This window comes from Podarcis bocagei, assembly GCF_964188305.1.
Source record: "Podarcis bocagei genome assembly, chromosome: 9".
Classification (NCBI taxonomy): Eukaryota; Metazoa; Chordata; class Lepidosauria; order Squamata; family Lacertidae; genus Podarcis; species Podarcis bocagei.
The window spans coordinates 5,922,611-5,946,720 of NC_138134.1; the positions used below are offsets into that span (position 1 = coordinate 5,922,611).

The 24,110-nt window shown below is 45.1% G+C and overlaps 2 protein-coding genes across 8 annotated transcripts in view; both read right to left on the reverse strand.

The window, feature by feature from the left end:
* ADD1 (adducin 1) overlaps nt 1-9,411 on the reverse strand; it is a 47,990-nt gene extending 38,579 nt beyond the window's left edge. For 2 of the 6 annotated variants that reach the window (XM_081207675.1, XM_081207680.1), the window contains exon 1: nt 9,281-9,411. The gene's annotated coding sequence lies outside the window, so the exon portion shown is untranslated. Of the gene's footprint in view, nt 1-9,069; nt 9,089-9,280 lie in introns of those variants that run through there. The other 4 variants (XM_081207678.1, XM_081207677.1, XM_081207679.1 and 1 more) reach the window with 4 other exon arrangements.
* A 5,191-nt stretch (nt 9,412-14,602) lies between these two features.
* Nucleotides 14,603-24,110, reverse strand: part of SH3BP2 (SH3 domain binding protein 2) — a 28,042-nt gene continuing 18,534 nt past the window's right edge. For both annotated transcript variants that reach the window (XM_081207768.1, XM_081207769.1), the window contains exons 7-13: nt 22,718-22,783; nt 20,366-20,951; nt 18,924-19,053; nt 17,332-17,387; nt 16,830-16,911; nt 16,659-16,718; nt 14,603-15,682 (exon numbers count right to left, since the gene is read on the reverse strand). In XM_081207768.1, coding sequence (XP_081063894.1) covers nt 15,545-15,682; nt 16,659-16,718; nt 16,830-16,911; nt 17,332-17,387; nt 18,924-19,053; nt 20,366-20,951; nt 22,718-22,783 — 1,118 coding nt within the window. In that variant the 3' untranslated portion in view covers nt 14,603-15,544. The remainder of the gene's footprint in view (nt 15,683-16,658; nt 16,719-16,829; nt 16,912-17,331; nt 17,388-18,923; nt 19,054-20,365; nt 20,952-22,717; nt 22,784-24,110) is intronic.

Below are 24,110 nucleotides of genomic sequence, written 5' to 3' on the forward strand. Positions count from 1 at the left end.
ATGGCTGAGGCCCTTTAGGGTTTTGAAGGTCAACACCAACACTTTGAATTGTACTCGGAAACGTACTGGGAGCCAATGTAGATCTTTTAGGACCGGTGTCCCAGCGGCTGCTCCCAGTCACCAGTCTAGCAGCCTCATTTTGGATTAGTTGTAGATGGTATCATCCACATACTGATGAACACCCAGCCCAAACTCCAATGATCTCTCCCAGTGGTTTCATATAGATATTAAAAAGCAAGGGGGAGACAATGGAGCCCTGAGGCACCCCACAAGTGAGCACCCAGGGGTTTGAACACTCATCTCACCCCACCACTTTTTGGACACGGCCCAGGAAGAAGGAGCAGAACCACTGTTTAACAGGGCCCCCCAATTCCCAACCTTCTGAGACGATCCAGAAGGATACTGTGGTCAATAGTTCTGATCAGAAAATGTACAGTGGTGCCCCGTAAGACGAATGCCTCGCAAGACGAAAAACTCGCTAGACGAAAGAGTTTTCCGTTTTGGAGGTGCTTCGCAAAACAAATCTCCTATGGGCTTGCTTCGCAAGACGACAATGTCTTGTGAGTTCCTGCTGGTTTTTTCCCCTTCCCCCCCCCTTTTTCTAAGCCGCTAAGCCGCTTATCAGCTGATCCGATCAGCAGATAAGCCGCCAAAAGCCGCTAATAGCGCTAATCCACTAATCCTTCAATGGGCTTGCTTCGCAAGACAAAAAAACCGCTAGACGAAGAGAATCACAGAACGGATTCTTTTCGTCTTGCAAGGCACCACTGTACAGTGGTGCCCCGCAAGACGAAAAACTCGCTAGACGAAAGAGTTTTCCGTTTTTTGAGTCGTTCCGCAAGACAAATTTCCCTATGGGCTTGCTTCGCAAGACGAAACTTCTTGCGAGTTCTTGCGAGTTTGTTTCCTTTTTCTTAAAGCCGCTAATAGCCACTAAGCCGCTAAGCCGTTAATAGCCGCTAAGCTGCTAAGAGCCGTGCTTCGCAAGACGAAAAAACTGCAAGACGAAGAGACTCGCGGAACGGATTAATTTCGTCTTGCGAGGCACCACTGTAATTGGTCTCTACTATCTGCCCACCCCACCCCAGGGTCTTTCAGAGAAACTCCCTAGCTTCCTGTATTTCCAAACCTTTGGAATGTAAGGTAATTTAGCACAACCAATTTTAAAGCCTTACTGATCCTCATATTATTGCCTCATTTGTGTTTGCCAGAAATGAAGGAAGTAACACTTTCCAGAACAGAGAGGGGCCGTAACCATAGTGACCTTGGCAAGGGCTGTTGTGGACTGCTATCAATGGAGTTTACTCCCACATTAGTGTGCAAAGGGCTGCAGTGTTAAAAGGAATGTGGTGAGGAGTCAACACTTGTAGCCAGAAACGGCTGAAAGAACATTTTAGGACTGAGGGTCTCAAGTGAAGAAAATCTGGCTACATGACTGAATATCAAACCCTGATTATTAAAAAAAACAGTTTTTCCAAGACCTATTGGCAGAGCACTACAGTGCTTTAGGCTGAAAAACTACTTGACTTACTCCCAGGTAAGTAGATATAATACTGCAGCTACAGCGGACTCCAAAGCTTATGAAAATACACAACAAAAGGAACTGTTAATTTTTAAATGTGACAGATAATTCCTGCTTCTTAAAAAAACTTGCAATTCTTCTTTCACATTTGCAATGCTTGACAGCGAATTAAAATAGATATGTTACTGGACAAAATCCATGTATTAAAAAACTGGAGTTTTAATAAAACTCTTTACCACTATCCCTAAAAAACGTGAAAGAAAAAAAACCCACTGAATCACAACTAATTTTGTTTTAAAATATGTTCACATATTCCTTAAACTAGAAATATCTGAATGCATAACTTCATTAAATCAAATTAATGTATATCTATAAAATTCATTGGAGGACAACACAATACCAGTATATACTAGAAATTGATAGTATAATGCTGGAGATTGTTACCCACTGAGTATTTCCTCAGCTGGTAAAAAAAAAAAAGGTAAAGGACCTCTGACAGTTAAGTCCAGTCACAAAGGACTCTGGGGTTGTGGTGCTCATCTTGCTTTACAGGCCGAGGGAGCCGGCGTTTGTCCGTAGACAGTTTTTCTGGGTCATGTGGCCAGCATGACTAAGCCGCTTCTGGTGAAACCAGAGCAGCACACGGAAACGCCGTTTACCTCCCTGCCGGAGCGGCACCTATTTATCTACTTGCACTTTGACGTGCTTTCGATCTGCTAGGTTGGCAGGAGCTGGGACTGAGCAACAGGAGCTCACCCCGTTGCGGGGATTCAAACCACCGACCTTCTGATCAGCAAGCCCAGGAAGGTTCAGTGGTTTAGACCACAGCACCACCCGTGTCCCTTCCTCAGCTGGTAGATGTGTCCCAACATAGTTTTCTGGCAAATAACTTTGGGCTTCATTAGCCAAATTATGGACACTACATTTTAATGAATCCCTGCTATTGTATTAATTGGTTATTTGATGGATTCAGATGCCTAATTAGAACATTGATTAGTACTTCTACCAATACAATTTGTTTTTCTAATGAAGTATTTCTGCCATCACGGCCAGGTGCCACATTGCAATCCTGGATTTGCATCATGTCATGGTGGGGAAAGAAGCAAAATAGAAGGCAAGTTTGAAAATGGTGGTTCTAAACAACAGCAGAAGCATGAATAATGGAGAAAATGTAGTGATTTTAAACAATGGCAGAAATGTGAATAGAGTGAGCCGGGGGTGACACTGAGCGTGAAAGTGGGATTGTGCCTTCCCACAATCATGTATTTCACTCTTAGTACAGTATGTTGTCTTCAACATGAAATTCCAGATTCAATGAATTTAGAAATTATTTTATTAACAAGCAAACGTCCATACAAACACAACATCCAGCAACTTCTCTAACTGAACATGCTAGCTGACAGGCCTGCTATTAAGATTCACCTGAAAGATGCAATAAAGTACAGTACAGTGGTACCTCAGGTACCACTGTATACTTAATTCCTTCTGGAGGTCCGTTCTTAACCTGAAACTGTTTTTACCTGAAGCACCACTTTAGCTAAAGGGGCCTCCCGCTGCCGCCGCAGCACGATTTCTGTTCTCATCCTGAAGCAAAGTTCTTAACCTGAGGTACTATTTCTGGGTTAGCGGAGTCTGTAACCTGAAGCATATGTAACCTGAAGCGTATGTAACCCGAGGTACCACTGTATATGAGAATGAGGGGGTGCAGAAAGGCGGCTACAGAATAGAAATGAGGCAGTGGCAGAGAAATGAAGGCAACCTGTGAGCAAGGCAGAGTTGAAAAAAGGGGGAAGGAGGAGTGTGAGTGCACAGTGGTTGCGGTCTCCACAACGGAATGTCTATGCGCTTTTTTGTGCAGTAACATTATTTTTGTTGTTCATTTCTATACCACTTTATATTTTAACGAAAAATCTCAAAGCCATTTACAACACATTAAAACATCAAATAAAACCATCCAGAATAAAATAAATTCGAGCTTCAAGGAAAATATGTCAGATCCTTCTCTTAGTGACATTTTGCCCTCCCCGTATTTCTTTACCTACTTAATTTATAGAGCTGCCCCACAGAAGAACTATTCTAGGTAGCCAGTGTGGTGAAGTGGTTAAAGTGTCAGAATAGGACCTGGGAGATCAGGGTCCAAAACCCCACTAAGTCATGAAGCTCACTGAGTGGCCGTGGGCCAGTCACAGCCTCATAACCTATCTCACAGGGTCATCGTAGGGATTCACTGAGGAGGGGAATGAACCATGTACTCCTTGGAGAAAAAGGTGGGATATAGATGCATATAAACTCTTATAGAAATGGATCTAAGCTCTTCGGCTCACCTGCTTAAGAAAACTGGAGGGGCCAGCCAGATGGAGATGTCAGTTGACAATCTGGCATCCAGAGATCTCCACATGTTTACATGCATGCACATGTATGATTGGCAATAAAATAAGAAAAACCTCTTTTAAGAAAGCCTCTGAATTAAAGAGCATTTGCCCTTCTAAACCAACAGCGTAGATAAAATTTATGCCTTAAGGGGAAAGATCTTCAATTTCTGTAGCATTCTACTTAGGCGTTTTACTTTCAACAAGAGACTGTTTGAAATGCAGCCTCCCTGCGCCTTCAAGCCAAAAGCTCCACCCTGAATGAAGGCCAAGAAAATGATATATTTAAAAACTGACAAAGAAAGAGAAAAGATTAAGTTACAAGGCTTATGTTCTTTCCAGACATGGAACATGCATTTTAACACAATACAGATGTGTCAAAGCATTAAGTGTGTGCAGTAACATGTAGCCAAAGTTAAGGACAATTATAAAAGTTTCAATTTGAAAAGAACATGGAAAAGTTTCAAGAAAGTAGCCACTGCAATTTTCAAATGGTACTGTGATGAGTATGAAGAGCTGTGTTAAAAAGATCAGAGTCAATAAGTGTATTTGGGGAGGGAGAAGGCTTTTAAACAACCAGTCTAACTTATACAATAATAAAATAATAAAATTCCTTCCAGTAGCACCTTAGAGACCAACTAAGTTTGTTACTGGTATGAGCTTTTGTGTGCATGCACAAGCTCATACCAATAAGAAGGTGCTCGCTAAGGTGCTACTGGAAGTAATTTTTTTATTTTGTTTCGACTATGGCAGACCAACACGGCTACCTACCTGTAACTTATGCAATAATAGTTTAAACCTGTTAAAGGAGATAGTAATGGAAGACACAGGCCATGTTTGGATAGCACACAAAGCACAGGTTCTCAAGTTCTCCCAACCCCTCCTCCTGTGCAGTAAGGAAGAGGAGTCTGAATTAGGACTGCCATATGTCCAGTTTTTCCTGGACACTTCCTCTTTTTCAGGGGTAAATTTTCTGTCTGGGTAGATTTTTAGAATTTGGCAAAGTGTTCAGAATTTTTGTTGCTGCTGCTGTTGAAATGTGAGAAAGGAGGGGAAACACCAGGAATCCGCACCAGCACCTTGCTGTTGTAGGTGGGCAGCGCAGCCCCCACTAAGTCCCCTCCCAGTCTCACACGCGAGCAAGAAAGGTGGGCGGAGGGTAGGTGGAGAACAATGAAGCTGGTGGGCCTCATCCCACCTCACGTTGACTCAGCCAGTTCCTTCCCCTCCCATAATTGGTTCTGCTGCTCTGCCAGTTGTGCCTCACACCTCAATTTACCCTCTCTTCCTGCCATCTCTTTCTCTCCCCACCCCCCAGCTACTGTTAGGATGGAGGTGTGCAAGGCAGTTGGGTAGGAAGGAAAGGGGGGGGGGTCATGGACACGGAGCAATGGATCCAAACTACAAGAAAGAAGATTCCACCTAAACATTAGGAAGAACTTCCTGACAGTAAGAGCTGTTTGACAGTGGAATTTGCTGCCAAGGAGTGTGGTGGAGTCTCCTTCTTTGGAGGTCTTTAAGCAGAGGCTTGACAACCATATGTCAGGAGTGCTCGGATGGTGTTTCCTGCTTGGCAGGGGGTTGGACTCGGTGGCCCTTGTGGTCTCTTCCAACTCTAGGATTCTATGACGCCATCCGCTGCTCTATCTGATGGCATTCAAGTTAAAAACAAGGAGCGAACAGCGCCCCTGAGCCTCAGGCAACAGAGGAGCAGCTGCCTGCTGCAAGACCGCATGCAATCTTATGCAGAGGGGGCTACATGGTGCAAAAGTAACTGCTCCATTGTCTATTGTCTGGGCGCTATAATAGTGCAGTAAAGTGGCAGTGTAGAAGTGGCTGTCAAATGTATCAGATGACTTGCAGCCTTTTTGAATAAGCTCTGCTGTTTTTTAGCCCGGGGTGTGGTGAAAACAAATAGTTGTGGCCTCTTAAGCAATAAGCAGTTGTTCAACAAGATCTTATCTACAAAGTGCATCTGAAAGTGACACACCATGAGGTATTTGCTAATATTTGTACCAATATAGGAGTTTCATATAGGGTGCTAATTGTTTGTATTATTTTATTGCTGAAAGTTAAGAACATTGCTATTAGCAATATATCACAGCTTCTATAGCCTACGCATAGTAGGGGCATTTAAAATGAGAGTAGTCATAGCAATCCATAGTTAAAAGTATAAGCCAGCAAATGTGTCCTTTGTTTTGCTCTTCAAAATATGACAACCCAAAATGCTTTCATGCTATGTTAACTACAGCTTGCCATGCCATCCACACCTGCAACTAGTAACAAACTCAGTTTAAACAAGCCAGCTTTAGAAGTCATCATTAGCTAGTTTCAAATTAAACTGTTACTGTTCAGGTTTTACAAAATCACATGTCAATGTGGTGTCAGGCCCTGCATGCTCTGGCAGGTGAATGAGGTGAAAGGAGGTTTTTAAGTTTTGCTATTGATAGTTCAAATTTTTAAAAAGCTGTGGACATAGGAGAAACAGAGCCTTGCACTCTGTTGAACAGGAATACCCAACATGCTGCCCTTCAGATGTTGCTGGACTACAACACCTATCACACCTGGCCACAGAGCGGATGGGCCAATCCAGTCAGATGGGTGGGGTACAATAAATAATAATTACTGGCCTCTGCTGGGGTGGATGGGAGTTGCAGTCCAACGGAGGAAACACACTGGCAACCCTTACTGTAGGATAATGCTCGCTCAGTTCTCTTAGCTATTAATTGAAGCAAGCAAGCACCCAAAGCTTAAAAACAAGGCTTCTTTCTAAGGACACCACACCCAGGGCCCTGCCTAAAGATTTTAATTCTTTTTTTAATGGAACATCTGGCTGTACAATGAAGCAAAGTGCCTAATCTCAAGCTGACTGCCACCTAGAACGCCTTTGCTGTGGGTGCTCCTGCAAAGTGAACTAAAACAGGTGGCTACTAGGAAGAGGGCCTCCTTGGTGCTGACATTCTGGTAAAACAAAAACAAAAACCACACACATAAAAACCCTCCCCAGAAAAGCTCATCTACTGCCTTCTTTTGGCCACAGATGAAGATTTCATTCCCCCACTGTAAATGCTAACTACCAAAGGCCTGGTGCCCAAAAGCTAATAATGGTGCCAGTTTACTACATATAGGAAAGAATAATTGCTGTAAGTTATTTTAGTTAATTATTGTAATCAAAGATGTTTTAAAGATTACTATAGTTAAAAAGCAGACTACACATTAAAAAGAAAACACTTAAGAATGCTAATACAGGTTGGGTATAAACCACAAACTAACCCAGTTCAATTAGGAACCAAGAGATTTCCTCCACTAATCCAGGGGATAGCAGAGTTGATCTATGCTGGTGTTACCGGCTAATAGCTTCTTTGTACGCTGAGCAGTCTCTCCACTCAGTTTCTGCATGTCAGCCACCTATGGTCAGGTGCACTCTCTTACCTTCTGTAAGGCAGAATGCAGTATTATGCATGAAATGTTTGAAAAATAGAGTAGTTATCTTATTCAGGGGCCCTTTTCTAAATGTCCCCCATTTTAGAGATATGACAGTTGGCTATTAATATCATTTGGCTATCTCCACATAGAAATAACTGCAGCCCTAGGATTCATTTAGCTTCTGGCAGTGCAACATCAACTGCCCAACACCAAAAGGAGCTCCTGTTCCTCTCCCTGGAAATAAACCCAATAAGCCATTTTCCAGCTTCACAACTGCAGGGTCCCTGCCTTCAGGTCCACAAGTTTCATTTGGGAGGTATGTGTGTCTGTGCAGAAAACGTACCAATTGAATTATATGGAATTCAAACTGCAACGCAATAAAAAAGCAACAAAAAGACAATTAAAAACCTCACCACATATAGCACAGCACATTACAACTGATACAACAGGCAGAAAAACCAGTTCAAGTCTTTAAAGTGTCTATGTTTATGCAGCTAAACACCACCGCTTATAAGCAACCAGAAGGAACCTGAAGCCTCAGAGTCAAAGAACGGAGTATTCGACTGGGTGGTGGAGGAAAGAAACAGCCCCAAAGTAACTCAAAGACCAAAATGTTCAGAGTCTGAGAAGTGGAGGAATCCTTAAAAGTGGGAAAGGGAGAAGATAAAAATATAAACTAGTACAGTACATGGAACAAGAAGACGAGTTCTGTACGTGCAGAGGTATGTGAGCACACAGTACAGACAAGCATCTCATTCTCTAGATGGAACACTTCCATTATTTTTAAAATGTCCTCGGGCATAGATGCATTGCAAGCAGTCATCAGTGGACAAATAAAGCAGTTAATGTTCTGGGCTTGGGGACAAGCGCAGTCACCCACTCCCCCACTAAATAAAAGGAGAGGTAAGAGATGCACCTGGAGAGAAGCATGGGAAACGAAGCATGCCTCAGAGAGCACTGGATGCTGAGCAACTGTGGGAGGCGGGAAAGGGGGGGGGGGGATGAAACAACTGAAGGGCCCGATCCCTAATTCCAAGGTTCGAGGGGGGGGGTGTCCACCACCGTTTCTAACATAGCATGCTACAATGCATCCAAAGCAGACCCACCCATGCAGTGTTGCCACGCTGACTTGGAGACCCCCGAGATCTGCAGAAGCACACAAATTCTTTTAGCGAACTGGGGGGGGGGGAGAGCTGGAGCTGCTGCCGCCGCCGCTTGATCCAGGAGTGCAGGGCCTGCTCTGCAGGCACTTAAGCAGCTTCCCAACCAGCAGGCCCAGTGGGGGCCCCAGCTCTGGGGAAACGGACGCGGGACACAACCCCCCCTCCTCCTGCTCCTCTTCCTGCGGGGAGGCTTCCCCCCTCTCGCCTGAAAACACGCCAGCTGGAAGAAAACCCCACCCCCACGGCAGAGTATTCAATCTGCTGCTTGGGGGGGGGCGGACAAAAGAGGGGGTTGGGCAGGGGGGCCGCGCGACGGAAAAGGCGGGCTACAAAGATAACGGCAATAACGGCGCCCTGACTCCAGAGCATCTGCCGCCGCCAGAAGGGCTTCGCTCGTCGAGCGGCGGCGGCGGCGGCCCCGTCTCGGGGGGGGGGGTCGCTGCAGAAGAGAGGCCGCTCCACCCCCTGCATTGGACGCGACCCGAGCCTGCGGGGCTCCCTCGGCGCGCCGGGGGGGCAGAGATCCCGCACAGACAACGAGCCTTTCTTGGTGGGGAGGGAGGGAGGGAGGGAGGCTGGGAGGAGTCACCTGTCGAGCAGCGGAGCGGGCGCCCCCCCCCCCTCGCCACAAGCCCCGGACGAGCCGACGCCGGAGAAGGGTCGGCAAGGGGAGGGGGCGCCCCCGTCGACCCGCCCCGGCCGGGAGGGCGGCAGCTCCCTCCCTCCCTCCCTGAGGGGCCGCCCCCTCCCGAGCCCCAGGGGAGGCGAGGACGCGGCGAGGCCGGCGGGCTCTTCTTTACCTCCCTCCCCTGAAGACGAGGAAGCGGCCGCAGCCCCGGACGGATCCGCCACAGACGCGCCTTTCGCAGCCGACCCCAGACGCCGACGCCTCCCCTGCCCGCCCTCTCTCCGCCGCGCCAGGGTGCGGCTTTGAAGGGTCCGCAGGCCAATAAGCGCGGCAATCATTGGAGCGCGCCCGCGTCCCGAGCAAGCCGCCTGCTCATTGGCCGCTCCTGCGGGGAAAAGGCCCGCCCACCCGCCTTCTGGGATCGTAGACTTAGAAAGGAAGACTAGGGAGTCCGCGCTCTGCTGCGGAGATGCCCCGGGTCCTTTCGGGGGCCATTTCCCAGAGCAGGAGGCGACAAAGGGAAGAACCCGGGATTTTTAATCCGGTGCAGCAGCTTCTCGCCCACGCCTTCAGACGAAATGTTGACGGGAAGGCGGAATTTTATTTTATTTTTTTTAAAGAAACGAACTACCTCCTTAAACGTTGTTTTTTTAAAGTAATACCCAGCAATTAAAGTGCAAGCGGTGGGTGGGTAACACTTTGCAGCCTAATGCAGTGCCGTGGAAGCTGTTTCTGAAACTGGATTTTACAAAGCTAAACACAAAAACAATAAAGGAGGCATACTAACAGAAAAGAAACACATCGTATTCCCTATGCAGTGGAAGTTAGTAGTAGCAGCAGAATTTATTACCCTCTCTTCACCCTAAGGTCCCTGGGGTTACAACAATCAATCAATCAATGTTATTTTCATTGTTATTATTAGAAACAACTTTAAAACAATTTACAATCACAGAATAAGGTGTGAGTCTTACAAAATATACACCCAAAGAGTCAAAAGCCAGGGCAAAGAGGCGGGTCTTTGGCATTTGCCAAAAGCTGCGTAATGAAGGTGTCAGATGACACCTATGGGGAGTGAGTTCCATAACTTAGGGGCTGCCGCAGAGAAGGCCCAAACCCAAGCCGCTGCCACCCCATTGCATTTATGAGTGCAGAGGAACTACCACGAGGTCCCTGGCTATTGATCTTAACACCCAAGAGGGTCTGTAAGGGAGGCGGTGGACTTTCAGGTATGTGGGGCTTGAGTCATTCAGGGCTTTAAACACCAACATAAACGCCAACATTCAAAATCACGTCAAAGTGCAAGTAGATAAAAAGGTACTGCTCTGGCAGGAAGGTAAACGGCGTTTCTGTGCACTGCTCTGGTTCGCCAGAAGCGGCTTAGTCATGCTGGCCACATGACCTGGAAGCTGTATGTCAGCTCCCTCGGCCAATAAAGCGAGATGAGCACCACAACCCCAGAGTCGTCTGTGACTGGACCTAACAGTCAGGGGTCCCTTTACCTTTATATGAAGGCCCAGCCACTAATCTGGCCGGTGCATTTTGGAACAATTGAAGTTCCTGAGTTGGCGGTGGACTTTCAGGTATGTGGGGCTTGAGTCATTCAGGGCTTTTAACATCAACATAAGCACCTTGAATTGGGCCTAGAAACAAACTGGCAACCAGTGCAGCTGTTTAAAACAGGAGTTATATCTGTATGAAGCCCCACGGGACATGGGTGGCACTGTGGCCTAAAACACAGAGCCAAGAGCTCGCCGATCAGAAGGTCGGCAGTTCGAATCCCCACAACGGGGTGAGCTCCTGTTGCTCAATCCCTGCTCCTGCCCACCTAGCAGTTCAAAAGCACGTCAAAGTGCAAGTAGATAAATAGGTACTGCTCTGGCAGGAAGGTAAACGGCGTTTCCGTGCTCTGCTCTGCTTCACCATAAGCGACTTAGTCATGCTGGCCACATGACCCAGAAGCTGTACGTCAGCTCCCTCGGCCAATAAAGCGAGATGAGCGCCGCAACCCCAGAGTCGTCCGTGAGTGGACCTAACGGTCAGGGGTCCCTTTACCTTTATATGAAGGCCCAGCCACTAATCTGGCCGGTGCATTTTGGAACAATTGAAGTTCCTGAGTTGTCTTCAAGGGCAGCCCCAAGACGTGGGTAGTACAACAAAGAACCAAAGAAAAAGTAGCAATTGTCATAATGAGCAGAACATTTTAGGCAGAACAAAGGATGCTATGCTGGCTGAGTAGTAAAGGTAAAGTAAAGGTAAAGGTACCCCTGCCCGTACAGGCCAGTCTTGCCAGACTCTAGAGTTATGCGCTCATCTCACTCTATAGGCCAGGAGCCAGCGCTGTCCGCAGACACTTCCGAGTCACGCGGCCAGCATGACAAGCTGCATCTGGCGAGCCAGCGCAGCACACGGAACGCCGTTTACCTTCCCGCTAGTAAGCAGTCCCTATTTATCTACTTGCACCCGGGGGTGCTTTCGAACTGCTAGGTTGGCAGGCGCTGGGACCGAACGACGGGAGCGCATCCCGCCGCGGGGATTCGAACCGCCGACCATGCGATCGGCAAGTCCTAGGCACTGAGGTTTTACCCACAGCGCCACCCGCGTCCCACTGAGTAGTAGGAACTACCAAATCTAACCAGAATTGCAATTCATTAGCTCACTCACAACACATTAGTCATTGTTTTAGTGTTTTTTAAAGTGTTTAAAGTGCTTTCTTTCTTGCCAATTCAAAATTTCAGTGGATGGTGAGTATACATTGTCTTGATTATTACCCAATGGAAATGGACAGGGTCTTAAAGGATATAAGGTACCAGTGGCTTCCAACAAATTTTTCACAGCATCTGTCTGGCATCCTGGACTGAGAATGGAAGTCATGACATCTGCAGTGGAATCCACAACTGTCCACAGTATCTCAATAACCATGGACTGCTGGTGGACTGATGGACTGGGGTGGCTGCAATTGTGGCAGTGGGTGGCAAAGACACCACACATGAGGAGGAGGTTGCTGGTTTTGTTTTAAAAGCACCTGACATGCAGTTTTTGAACAGGGCAACTAATATTTAAGACTGTAAAATACCTATACGTAATCCATTTTTCTTGGATATTGGTTCTCTAGAATGTGTCTCAACTATTTCCACATGGCTTCAAACATCAAGCCAACACTTCCTTTTCATTGTAAACTAATGCTAATACAGTGGTGCCCCGCAAGACGAAATTAATTCGTTCCGCAAGTTTTGTCGTCTAGCGAATTTTTTGTCTTGTGAATCACGAAATCCCATAGGAATGCATTGAAAATCAATTAATGCGTTCCTATGGTCAAAAAAAGTCCAAACAAAGCCAAATTTGGTACAACAACAGTTTATTAACTGCTCTTTAAAGTCACACATACTGTAAAGAGCAGTTCAAAAATTGAAGGGAAAATAAATTAACTTTATAAACAAAACATGTCTTTGTTTTTAGACAAAGGAAACAAAGCCGCGAGACGTTTTCGTCTTGCGAAGCAAGCCCATAGGGAAATTTCGTCTTGCGAGGCAAATCGCAAACGGAAAAACCTTTCGTCTAGCGAGTTTTTTGTCTTGCGAGGCATTCGTCTTGCGAGGTACCACTGTACTTCTCCTTTCCTGTTTGGTCTATTCCTTTTGAATAGGTTATATGTCTGTTACCACATTCCAGTCATGAGTTTCATGCCACCAGGTTTCCATAATGCCTATTATATCATGTTTGACATCCTGTATTAAGAGCTCAAGTTCATCTTGTTTATTTCCTATGCTCTGTGCACTAATATAGAGGCAACTGTAACCATAAGCCATTCCCTCCAGCTGCTTCATTACTGGTTTTTTCTTGTATATTAGCAGGTTCCTGTAGCACCACCCCAGTTTCCTGTCCATCAATGAAGTTATTATTCCCAGTACTTGGTGTCCCCATCCTCTGAAATATTGTCTCCCTCATCCTGAGGATTCAGTTTAAAGCTCTCCTAATCATGATGTCATATGTTTGACAGGTGGCTTGTTCCACCCACCTGTCCTATTTGTCCTCCCAAAGGTCCTTCATCCTTTGCCTATTGTGGGGTGGGTGGGAGGCTTGGTGAGATCTAAGGGGATAGGGGATCTAAGGGGATAGGGGAGTTGGCAAGCTGTAAGGGGTGGGGATGGCAAGGAATAAGCTAGGAGTGGGTGGCTTTTCTGGGACATAGGCAGTTTGTGAGCAAAGTGAGTGGGAACAGCAGCCACTTGTGCTACAATTAATATGCTGGTCTTTAAAGGATTCCCTGGTCCTGAATGGGGTAACTGTGCCCCTGAAGGACCAGGTGCGCAGCCTGGAAGTCATTTTGGACTCACAGCTGTCCATGGAGGCACAGGTCAAATCTGTGTCCAGGGCAGCTGTTTACCAGCTCCATCTGGTACGTAGGCTGAGACCCTATCTGCCTGCAGACTGTCTCGCCAGAGTGGTGCATGCTCTGGTTATCTCCTGCTTGGACTACTGCAATGCGCTCTACGTGGGGCTACCTTTGAAGGTGACTCGGAAACTACAACTAATCCAGAATGCGGCAGCTAGACTGGTGACTGGGAGCGGCCGCCGAGACCATATAACACCGGTCTTGAAAGACCTACATTGGTTCCCAGTACGTTTCCGAGCACAATTCAAAGTGTTGGTGCTGACCTTTAAAGCCCTAAACGGCCTTGGTCCAGTATACCTGAAGGAGCGTCTCCACCCCCATCATTCTGCCCGGACGCTGAGGTCCAGCGCCGAGGGCCTTCTGGCGGTTCCCTCATTGCGAGAAGCAAAGCTACAGGGAACCAGGCAGAGGGCCTTCTCGGTAGTGGCGCCCGCCCTGTGGAACGCCCTTCCAGCAGATGTCAAAGCGATAAACAACTACCTGACATTCAGAAGACATCTTAAGGCAGCCCTGTTCAGGGAAGTTTCTAACGTGTGGTATTTTACTGTATTTCTGTTTTCTATGGCAGCCGCCCAGAGTGGCTGGGGAGGCCCAGCCAGATGGGCGGGGTATAAATAATAAATTATTATTATTATTATTATTATTATTATTATTATTAAAGATGCCACAAGGTTCTATACCCAGTGCTTAGGTAGCTGTGCTCCCTTGGGTTGAAGATTTCCAAAGACTTCCTTCAAAAAGGGGGAAAATGTGTTTCCTGAGTATTTTATATACGAATAGCATACAACAGTATTTTCTTTATACCTGAACAGGATTAAATTAAAGTTTGGTGCATATGTGGTTTGTGTACACATAACTACTATCTATGTTAAGTAACTCATGCTTGTTATATATGACCATGACTTGAACCATTTATTCAGTCTGATGCGCCGATTTGGTTATAAGCATCTTTGAAGCATCTGCATTCAGCACTTGGTGCAGAAAGTCTCCCTTACCTTGATACGACACAACTTCCACAGAAATGCCTTGCCTTCAAGACATACATGGCGCACATGTCTCTTGCACAACAAATTTCTAATGAATACATTGTGAAAGATGTAGTATGGCACTGTTGACTTAATATTGAACCAAATAATTATACAGGAACCATCACAAATGTATCAATACAAATCACAGATTGAGAAATCTTTATATAAACCCTGTTCAGTAGAGTTCTTCTTTCATAAGAGCCATAGTTTGTTGGTATAGTTCTTACAATATAAAAATAATGAAATACAGGACATTAAAAACCCTTATTTTTCACATTAATTTGCATGTTAAAAACAAGTTGCCATTCTATTTATTCATTGGGTTAATACTTATGGTTAATCATATGGTCAACACATTTCTTTAACTTATTTGGTGATAATATCAAAAAGTGCATATACGTCAATATTCCTGGTAGATTTTTCCAAAATTACAATTTGGCGTCAGCTGAATTTTCACACAGTTACCCTTGCACAGAGGTGCTTTGTAACTCATTAAGCAGAGCAAAAGACAACAATATTGTGTGATGCGTGTAAGAGTGAGACTGGTGCTTACTTTGACAATTATAGTGAGGGTCTAGAGGCCTAGGGGGTCCAAATGCCCTTAAAATATCACAATTGTGACAAAGCAAAAGTGACAAAGCACATTCATGCATGGTTTGTATTATGGTGGAGTTTTGTGTTATTTATAGCTAAATTATAAACTATTTAAAAACTTTGTCAAGCACCAGTGATGAGTCAAAAACCAGCCAGGAAAACACATAGCAAGAAGCCATTAGTACTTTGCTTCTAGACATGTCTCTTAGTAGCTCTGTTAGTTGTCCATATGACCCATTCAAGTTAGGAGGTGTCTTCAGCCCTCTTCTGAAATTGGTCCAGATTCTTTATGAAAAGCACAGGGGGAGGGGGGAAGGGATATCAGTCTATAACCATTCATTAATGAGGAAGGTCAACAGTTGTGTCCTAGGATTCCATAACTGTGCTTGGTGTTAGAGCGAGAGTGGATTAGCTAGGTCTGTCACCTGGGTCCAGAATAGCCGTAAGGAAATTTGAGGACCAGATTACGGTGGCTGGGCAAGACATGGGTGCCGTAGTGCTCAACCAGACTTCCAAGGCTTAGAAACACAACATCTGCCTCCAGGTAAAACTTTGAGCCCTGTTGCGGAAGTAAAATGGACATCTGAAGTCACTGACCACCACAGGAGCATTCTATGACAATACAACAGACATACAACTCAGAGCAACTTTGACATACTGCAAAACATAACTAATTGGCTAAACTCCATAATGTTTGCAAGCCTAATTCTGGTTAATGTTCAGATCAGAATACTGTATATTTCCTCCCTTCAAACATAAAAAAGGTAAAGGACCCCTTAAAGTTAAGTCCAGTCGCAGACAACTCTGGGGTTGCGGCGCTCATCTTGCTTTACAGGCCAAGGAAGCCGGCGTTTGTCCGCAGACAGTTTTTCCAGGTCATGTGGCCAGCATGACTAAGCTGCTTCTGGTGCAACGGAACACAGAAACCAAAGCAGTGCACGGAAACGCCGTTTACCTTCCCACCAGAGCAGTACCTATTTATCTACTTGCACTTTTTGGCATGCTTTTGAACTGCTAGGTTGGCAGGAGCTGGGACCAAGCAAGAGGACGCGGGGATTCGAACCACCGACCTTCTGATCGGCAAGCCCAAGATTCGAACTGCCAACCTTCTGATCAGCAAGCCCAAGAGGCTCAGTGGTTTAGACCACAGCGCCACCCACGTCCCTTTCCCTTCAAACATACGAAGACCTAAATCTGAAAAATCAGATGAGCGCCTTGGAAGTCAAACGTTTTGGTTTTCGAACACCGAAAACCCGGAAGTAACTGCTTCGTTTTCGAACACTTTTTGGAAGCCAAACGTGCCACATGGCTTCCATATTGAGTTTTTTGCATGTAAATGTTTCCAGAAATGCATGCTTCAGTTTTCAAACGTTTCGGAAGTCCAACGGTCTTCCAGAATGGATTACGTTTGAAAACCAAGGTACTACTGTAATCCAAATTCTGTGGAGGAAGATTAGTTTAGAAGCACAGTGAATATTATTTTAATCAAACACATAAAATAGAAGGGAATAGTTGCAAACCATGTTTTTACCCACCTGTTGAAAGATTCTGTAGTTTCTCACTTTCCCAATAGATTCATCCCATACAACCAATACCTTAAAGGAGGAGGAAAAAATCAAGATAAACACCTTACAACAACAACCATGTCCCAAACCTCTTCCCAGTTGGTATATTGCGAACAAAATTTTTACAATTTGGTTTATTACCTTGCCAGGATTTGTGGATGAATTCCTAATACAGAATAATCCACTTTTCGGGTGTCCTGTGGGGTTTTCTAATCTGAACATCCTAAAATTGTAGGAAACTGAATTGTTACTTTTTTGAAACAACAAAAACAAGCTTCAATATGGCAATCACAACAAATCTGCCAAATGAATTCTCAGCAACAGCACGCATTTTCAGAACACGGATATTTGAGGAAACCACAACATACCCATTATGGGAAACAGATACATACTGCACATCAATGAGAGCAACCTAACCTAGGCATAAGTTGCCACAGGATCCCATCTTCAAAGCTCTCGGCACCCAATAATCAATGCTACAATAGTACATATCAGTACGTATCAAGAGCCCAGAATTCTGGTTTTCAGCCCTTTGCCAGCAGCTATTTCCCCTCAGTTTTCCATCCCTTTTACTGACTGATTTTTGCAGCAAGCACTAGGAAATATCGACATACCACAACGGCTTGCAATAAATGTATTTTACCTTTCAACTTCAAGGGATTCAGAGGTGTTCACAAATACTGAATTAGGCAGCTCAACCTGTGTGAAAAAAGAGTTGTCAAGCCAAAAGAATAAAAAGAGTACAATAGGTAAATGCCTATCAAAAGCAACTTTATGATCACACGTGACCACACCCATCTGTGGATCAAGCCCAAATCACACATAGGGAAGCATATGTGACATCAGGGCAACATTAAGAGAGTTGAATTCTGAGCTGGCACTTCATCAATGCAAGTTTTTATTGCTAGATGCCTTCAATGACAAATTACAGGAAATGCAGAATACTGCCCCTAAGATAATAAAAGGCAGATGCCGCAGTACCAACAATTCTGTAACTTGACTTAGCACTCAATAAAAGCCTGGTAGAGTGCCCTCTTTGTGCCAGGCTTGTGGGAGGGTGAGGTGCCACCAAGCATGGGCTTGGGGCTGCTGCTGCCAAACTCTGTCCCTCCTCCGTGTCTCTTAGGACTGTAATCACCACAAGACTTTGTCTGCAGCCACTTACGGAATCAACATCCCGCATACATCTCCCAATGCTTGGCCTTCCCCCACCCCACTTGAGTGGGCTTATCATGTGGCAACAGTTCACAACCGGACTTGGTTGGCATTGGTAGGATGTATTGTCCAGGATGCGTAAGGGTGGGCTCCCTGCTTACCTTCTGGAGCTAGATCTTTAAGGGGCTTGAGGCTGTGGACTCAAAGCCTGAGAGATGGCTAGCCAGCCATACCCTTCAGGTCAACAGTGGTGGTCATAAGCCATTTGCTACTGCAGTGGTGCCTCGCAAGACGAAATGAATCCGTTCCGCGAGTCTCTTCGTCTTGCGGTTTTTTTGTCTTGCGAAGCACGGCTATTAGCGGCTTAGCGGCTATTAACGGCTTAGCGGCTTTAAGAAAAAGGAAACAAACTCGCAAGACGTTTCGTCTTGCGAAGCAAGCCCATAGGGAAATTTGTCTTGCGGAACGACTCAAAAAACGGAAAACTCTTTCGTCTAGCGAGTTTTTCGTCTTGCGAGGCATTCGTCTTGCGGCGCACCATTGTACTTACACTTGTGATTCCTTTCTTGCCCTAATCTGCTACTTGCTGCAAGTACAAGCCCACATTTTCAAACACTATGGACTGCATACTTGAATACTGTGACACACATTACAACATTCCTACCGCATTGATTTTCCAGATGTTTCTGGATTACACCTCCCATCATCCTTGACCACTGGCTATCCTGGCTGGGGCTGGTGGGAGTCGGGTGTCCAACAACTTTAGACTGTAAACTGCCCTGTGATCTTCAGATGAAGGGTGGCATATGAATTTAATAAATAATAATAAATAATGCCACTGCATTTTTTTGATGCAAAGGCAATGTCATGGTGAACTGCATGTGAATTTAGTGTATACTCCTACTTTACAAGGGCTTTTGCTGTAGCCACTCAGTCACATATGAAGCCGTTCTGCTTGTTTAAAGATCATTAGATGATTTGCCCATCAATTCCAAATACAAGGTATATCAGGGTTCTGGTACTAGCCAACAGGATAGGACTGTATAAAGCAGAGCAATCTTACGGAATGAGCTGCCTTACCTTTTCATAGTCACCATCGGAATCTTCTCCAGATAAGTCTGATTTTGAAGGCAATAGTGGATTCTCAAATGAGGCAACTCGGAAACTTTGTCCATCTGGAGAAGATCTTCTAGGAGAAGCAGAGTCTAAACTGAAATTAGAAAGGAAATATTACATCGTTAACAGATTACGTAAGGAGATTCACATATGCCCAGTGCTTCATATGAACTGAGCCTGGGATAGATCTACTGAGTCTTCATAACTGAAGCATATGAATTGAATAACGCAATGCAACCAATAAATACACATGTAACACTTGTGGCTGCACACAGCAGGCAAAAATTGGCAAAAGCAGACAAGTTGCTTTGCTCACCATTGTTGATCTTCCATTGAGAAACTCCCAGTAAAACTTCCAAGGGACCCTAGAATGCCTGGGTACAATGTCTGAAAGCTAATTATCTAAAGCCATTCCAGATGTTTAATTAGCATTAAAGGTAAAGGACCCCTGACAGTTAAGTCCAGTTACGAACGACTCTGGGGTTATGGTGCTCATCTCGCTTTATTGGCCGAGGGAACCGCAGACACTTTTTCTGGGTCATGTGGCCAGCATTACTAAGCTGCTTCTGGCGAAACCAGAGCAGTGCACGGAAACACCATTTACCTTCCCGCCAGAGTGGTACCTATTTATCTACTAGCACTTTGACGTGCTTTTGAACTGCTAGGTTGGCAGGAGCTGGGACCAAGCAACAGGAGCTCACCCCGTCGTGGGGATTCATACCGCCGACCTTCCGATCGGCAAGCCCAAGAGGCTCAGTGGTTTAGACCACAGCGCCACCCGCATCCCATTAATTAGGATTTGTTGTTGTTGTTTAGTCGTTTAGTCGTGTCCCACTCTTCGTGACCCCATAGACCAGAGCACGCCAGGCATTAGGGGACCACAAATACAGTCACCAATCAATCAGGAATCGAATTCAGGCAACCAAGACAGGGGTTTAGTCAGCAGCCTGGAAAAACTGCAGTATTTTGCCATTTGTTAGAATCTGTGAAGCAGCAGCAGCAGCAAGCAGGGGCTTAAAAAAATTATGTTCTTCTGCCACCTCTGATGTTACATCAACAGAAAAAATAGTAAGAAAAAAATTTCACGAATGTTTTCCCTTTGTGTTGTGTTTTTAAATTTTGCATTCCTGGGACAACTTAGTTTTTTAATTCATTCCCCCCCCCCTAAAATCTGAAGTTATAATGGGCTTTTAAAAGTTTTTTTTAATTATTCACTAGTTTATCTATAAGCAGACTGTGAGTATTATTTGTAGGCTGGTAACTTAGCAAATTGTTTGCAAGACTGCTCTGGCAGCTTTCCATTCCAAGGCAAGGATTTGGGGGAATGGCAAATGAATTACTACCACATAATTGAATTAACATCAGAATCTCCAACATGATCAATACACATTTGTTTTCCAACTTACTGTGGAGGCAAAGGATTCTCTGGTTTAGAAACAGGCACACGTGGTTTCTCACAAGGCACTTGAGGCTTAGCTGGTACTTTTGGTGTCAAAAGTCCAGGTTTCCTTGGTGCCTGGGTATTTACCAGTGGAGTCACAAGATACTGTGGTAATTTGGGCTTGGCGCTTGGCAATGAAGGAGGCACTTGCGCAGGAAGTTTTTTCTCTTTAAACCTCTGACTCTCTTCAGCAGTACGTAAAGTGCAGGTCAGTGGCAGACGTATACCTGAGGAAGAGCAACTCTCTGTGAGGTAGGTGGGCTTTTTGGCCAGAGGAATAGGAGGCACTGGTGGACCCTGGTTAGTGATTTGATGACGTGCTGGGTGGGGTCTCACATCATGCTCTGCTTGGCACTGAAAAGGGAATTCTCCTCTCCTGCTTAAGAGGACTTCAGGCCTCACATCCGTTAAGCTTTTTTTCAGGGAGGGCGCTGGAAGCACCGGCACACCACACCTGCCAGAGAACGAGTGTGCTTTTGTCTCTGGAAAGAAAGCTTTTCCCGGCGATGGAACCGGGGGAGGCGGGTACACTGGAGGAGATACCACATGATCTGTGTAAAAAAGAAGCAGAACAAGCCCGTCATTTAAATGGAGGTGTCTTCTACTCAGAGGAGAATATGACAAATTTATTTAAAGGTCATTTAAATTGTAGATGGGAGAGAGGGGGAAATGCCACGAGGCACAAATAGAGGACAGAGATGCAGAAATTGGAACAAGTGGCAACAACCACTTTAAAAACTGTATTCAAGACGCTAGTGGCATTACAGTCCATTTAGTATGTAATTTAGAGTAAGTCACAGACCCTGGGAGTGACAGAGAAGGAAGGGGCATGATCCAGATCTGGCCATCACTCAGCAGGCCACATCTCTAGTCCAAGTGCTCATTTTGAGTCTCATCAGTTACCAAACCATTATCTGGTATGCAAGGAAAGACACTTCAGGATGTATCCCAAAGTTATATTTTGTGGGAAGAATGAGTGACAGAGGTACAATTTGAGATTTTAGTGATCAAGACTTCAACACAGATGTTGCAAGTCACATTTGAGGAGACTTGGAAAGTTATTTGTTCTTTTAAAAGGGTTGTGAGATTGACTAATTGGGAAACCTAGTTTAATTCAGAAGCAGGATCTAGCTTATCTCAATATATTACTTACAATAGAAGGCAGCATGCCTAGAGAGTGGCAGGTGTAGCTGGGAACTGAGATTGCTTATACAGTGGTACCTCGATTTTTGAATGTCTCTGTTGACGAACATTTTAGTTTTTGAATGCCATAAACCCAGAAGTAAATGCTTCGGCTTTCGAACGTACCTCGGAAGTCGAACATGCCACGCGGCTTCTGCTGAGTGCAAGATCCTGAGGCCTAGCTGTCGACTACTGAGTTTTCAGTTTTCAAAAGTTTCAGAACTCAGTCTTCTGGAACGGATTATGTTCGAAAACCAAGGTACCACTGTGTAAGTATACATTATATGCTTAATGTAAGTTGCAGCTGCATTGTTCGTGTTGTTAATAATTTCTTTTCCTTGTTTATATTTGGATTATTATTATTTTTTAAGTAATGTATTTCTTCAGCACAGAGATGAGCACCCTTTTTGACCCTGAGGGCCACCTGCAGCGGTGATCACTTACAAGCTGCATGCACACACTCATCCTTTGAGATCGCCCTTTAAAGTATAGCATTGCTGGAATGGAGAAGAGTAGACTCCTCTCCCCACCAGAAGGGAGACATCGCTCACCTCAGTTTGGCAGGCTGAGTGCAGCATGATTTACACAAAGAGGAAGGTGCATGAGGTGACTCTTCCTGTGTGCCTTCCTCCCCACTGGAATCAACATTTCTCTGGCATGCTAACCTGATTTTTACCAGAGGCAGCAAAAAGCAAAAGTTTAGAGTAGACAATGCTAGGATAGGTAGAGAGTTTGAAATCTGTCTACCGAACCCAGTGTCCTGATAGGTATGGGAATTGGCCCATTTGATAGGCAGGGAGGCGGTGATACACTGAGAATGAGGAGCTAGGTGTTCATGCAAGTGTGCACATGTTAAAGTCTAGGGTAGTCACACCCACTTTCCACACACTCACATTGCTGGGCTGTGGGTGCCAAACGGTTTACCAATGGTGAATGTAACTTTAGCCATTCCTGCTATAGATATTATTTTCATTAAACCCTCAAGGTTTTTCTCCTCTAACCAAGTACCAATAAATCTCTTCATTTATTTCAAGCTTTGCACCAACAAATTGCACCAATTAGTTACAGGCTGGTCAGATTTCTGAAAATCATCAATCGGGTTTCTGTGGAGATGTAACTTCCTAGTTCCACATACCTTCACACTTTATACCATCCGAGTTATCTGGCTGTAAATATTCATCATCTTCATCCTGGTCATAATCTGAAAATCAAGGTAATGCATTACCGTAAATAGCACAGCAAAGTTACTTGACAGTACATGTCAGGGGCTCTGCAGCAGCTTGCCCAGCCAGAGGATAACATGATTGGGCTGGAAATGACACAAAGCCAGTAGCATTCTGCTCACATCCTTATACATGGCCTCTCAAAACTTGCTTTGGGGATGGTAAAAACTGCGGCGCCCCTTTAAAAGGCAAGCAACCAACATAAAGACAGAAGAGAAGCCCTGCTGGATCAAGACAAAGGCCCGTCTAGTCCAGATTCTTATTCTCACAGTGGGCAACTGGAATTCCACAAGGGGCCAATTACAACAGTGCTCTCCTGACTTGTGGTGGCCAGCAACATGCATCCTCCGCCAGTGGAAGTGCAGCATAGCCTTATCCTTCAGGAATCTGCCTAGCCCTCTTTTGAAGCCATCCACATTGGTGACCATCATCACCGCTTCTTGTAGAATTCCACAGTTTAAACTATGTGCCATTTGATGGCTTTTCTTGCGCCTGTCCTGAATCTTCCAACATTCTTCATTGGATGACCCCAGGTTATGAGAGTGTTATGAGAGATGGAGAAAAGCTTCTCTCTCCTCACTTTCTCCATAACAGTCATAATCTTGAACGCCTCTCTCATGTACCTCCCCCATTGCCTTTTTCTACACTAAAAAGCCCCAGATTTTGCAACCTTTCCTCATAGGAGCTCTAGTTACTTGATCGTTTTGGCTGTCATTTCCTAAACCTTTTCCAGCTCTATAGTACCTGTTTTCCAGGTGAGCTGGCACAGTATTCCAAGTGTGGTCTCACTATAGTATAACAATGCTATGATGTTTCATTTTCAGCTTGTTTCTTAATGATCCATAACATGAAGTTCACCATGTTAGGGACAGCCATGATACATTCATGTTGAGCTTTGCTACTTATTAGGGACTCTGTCTGTTCTCTTTCCCTCCATGTACCTTTAAGAGTTCATGTCTTGGCAGTAGTACAAGTTCTCTGGGGTGAGCCAAAGGGCAAGAGCTCTAGGGCTCTTCTTTGCCTGGGGTTTGTGCACCTGGGAGGAGAGAAGGAAGCCAGTCCAAAGGGACTGTGGAAAGGATGCTCCTAAGCTTCTCGCATGGAGAAAAGATATAGACAATCTGGATCTTCTTTGGAACCTGTTGCCCCACCCTTCCAAAAACAACATCGCTTCTTTATTTGATCAGTTTCTTTATTTGAGGGTGAAACAGAAGTGGAGACTAAAACCTAAGAAAAACTAGCTGCCTGGGAAAGTGAATTCTCCCTTCCCAGAGAGAATATATCAACTGCCCCAGAGCTGGTGCC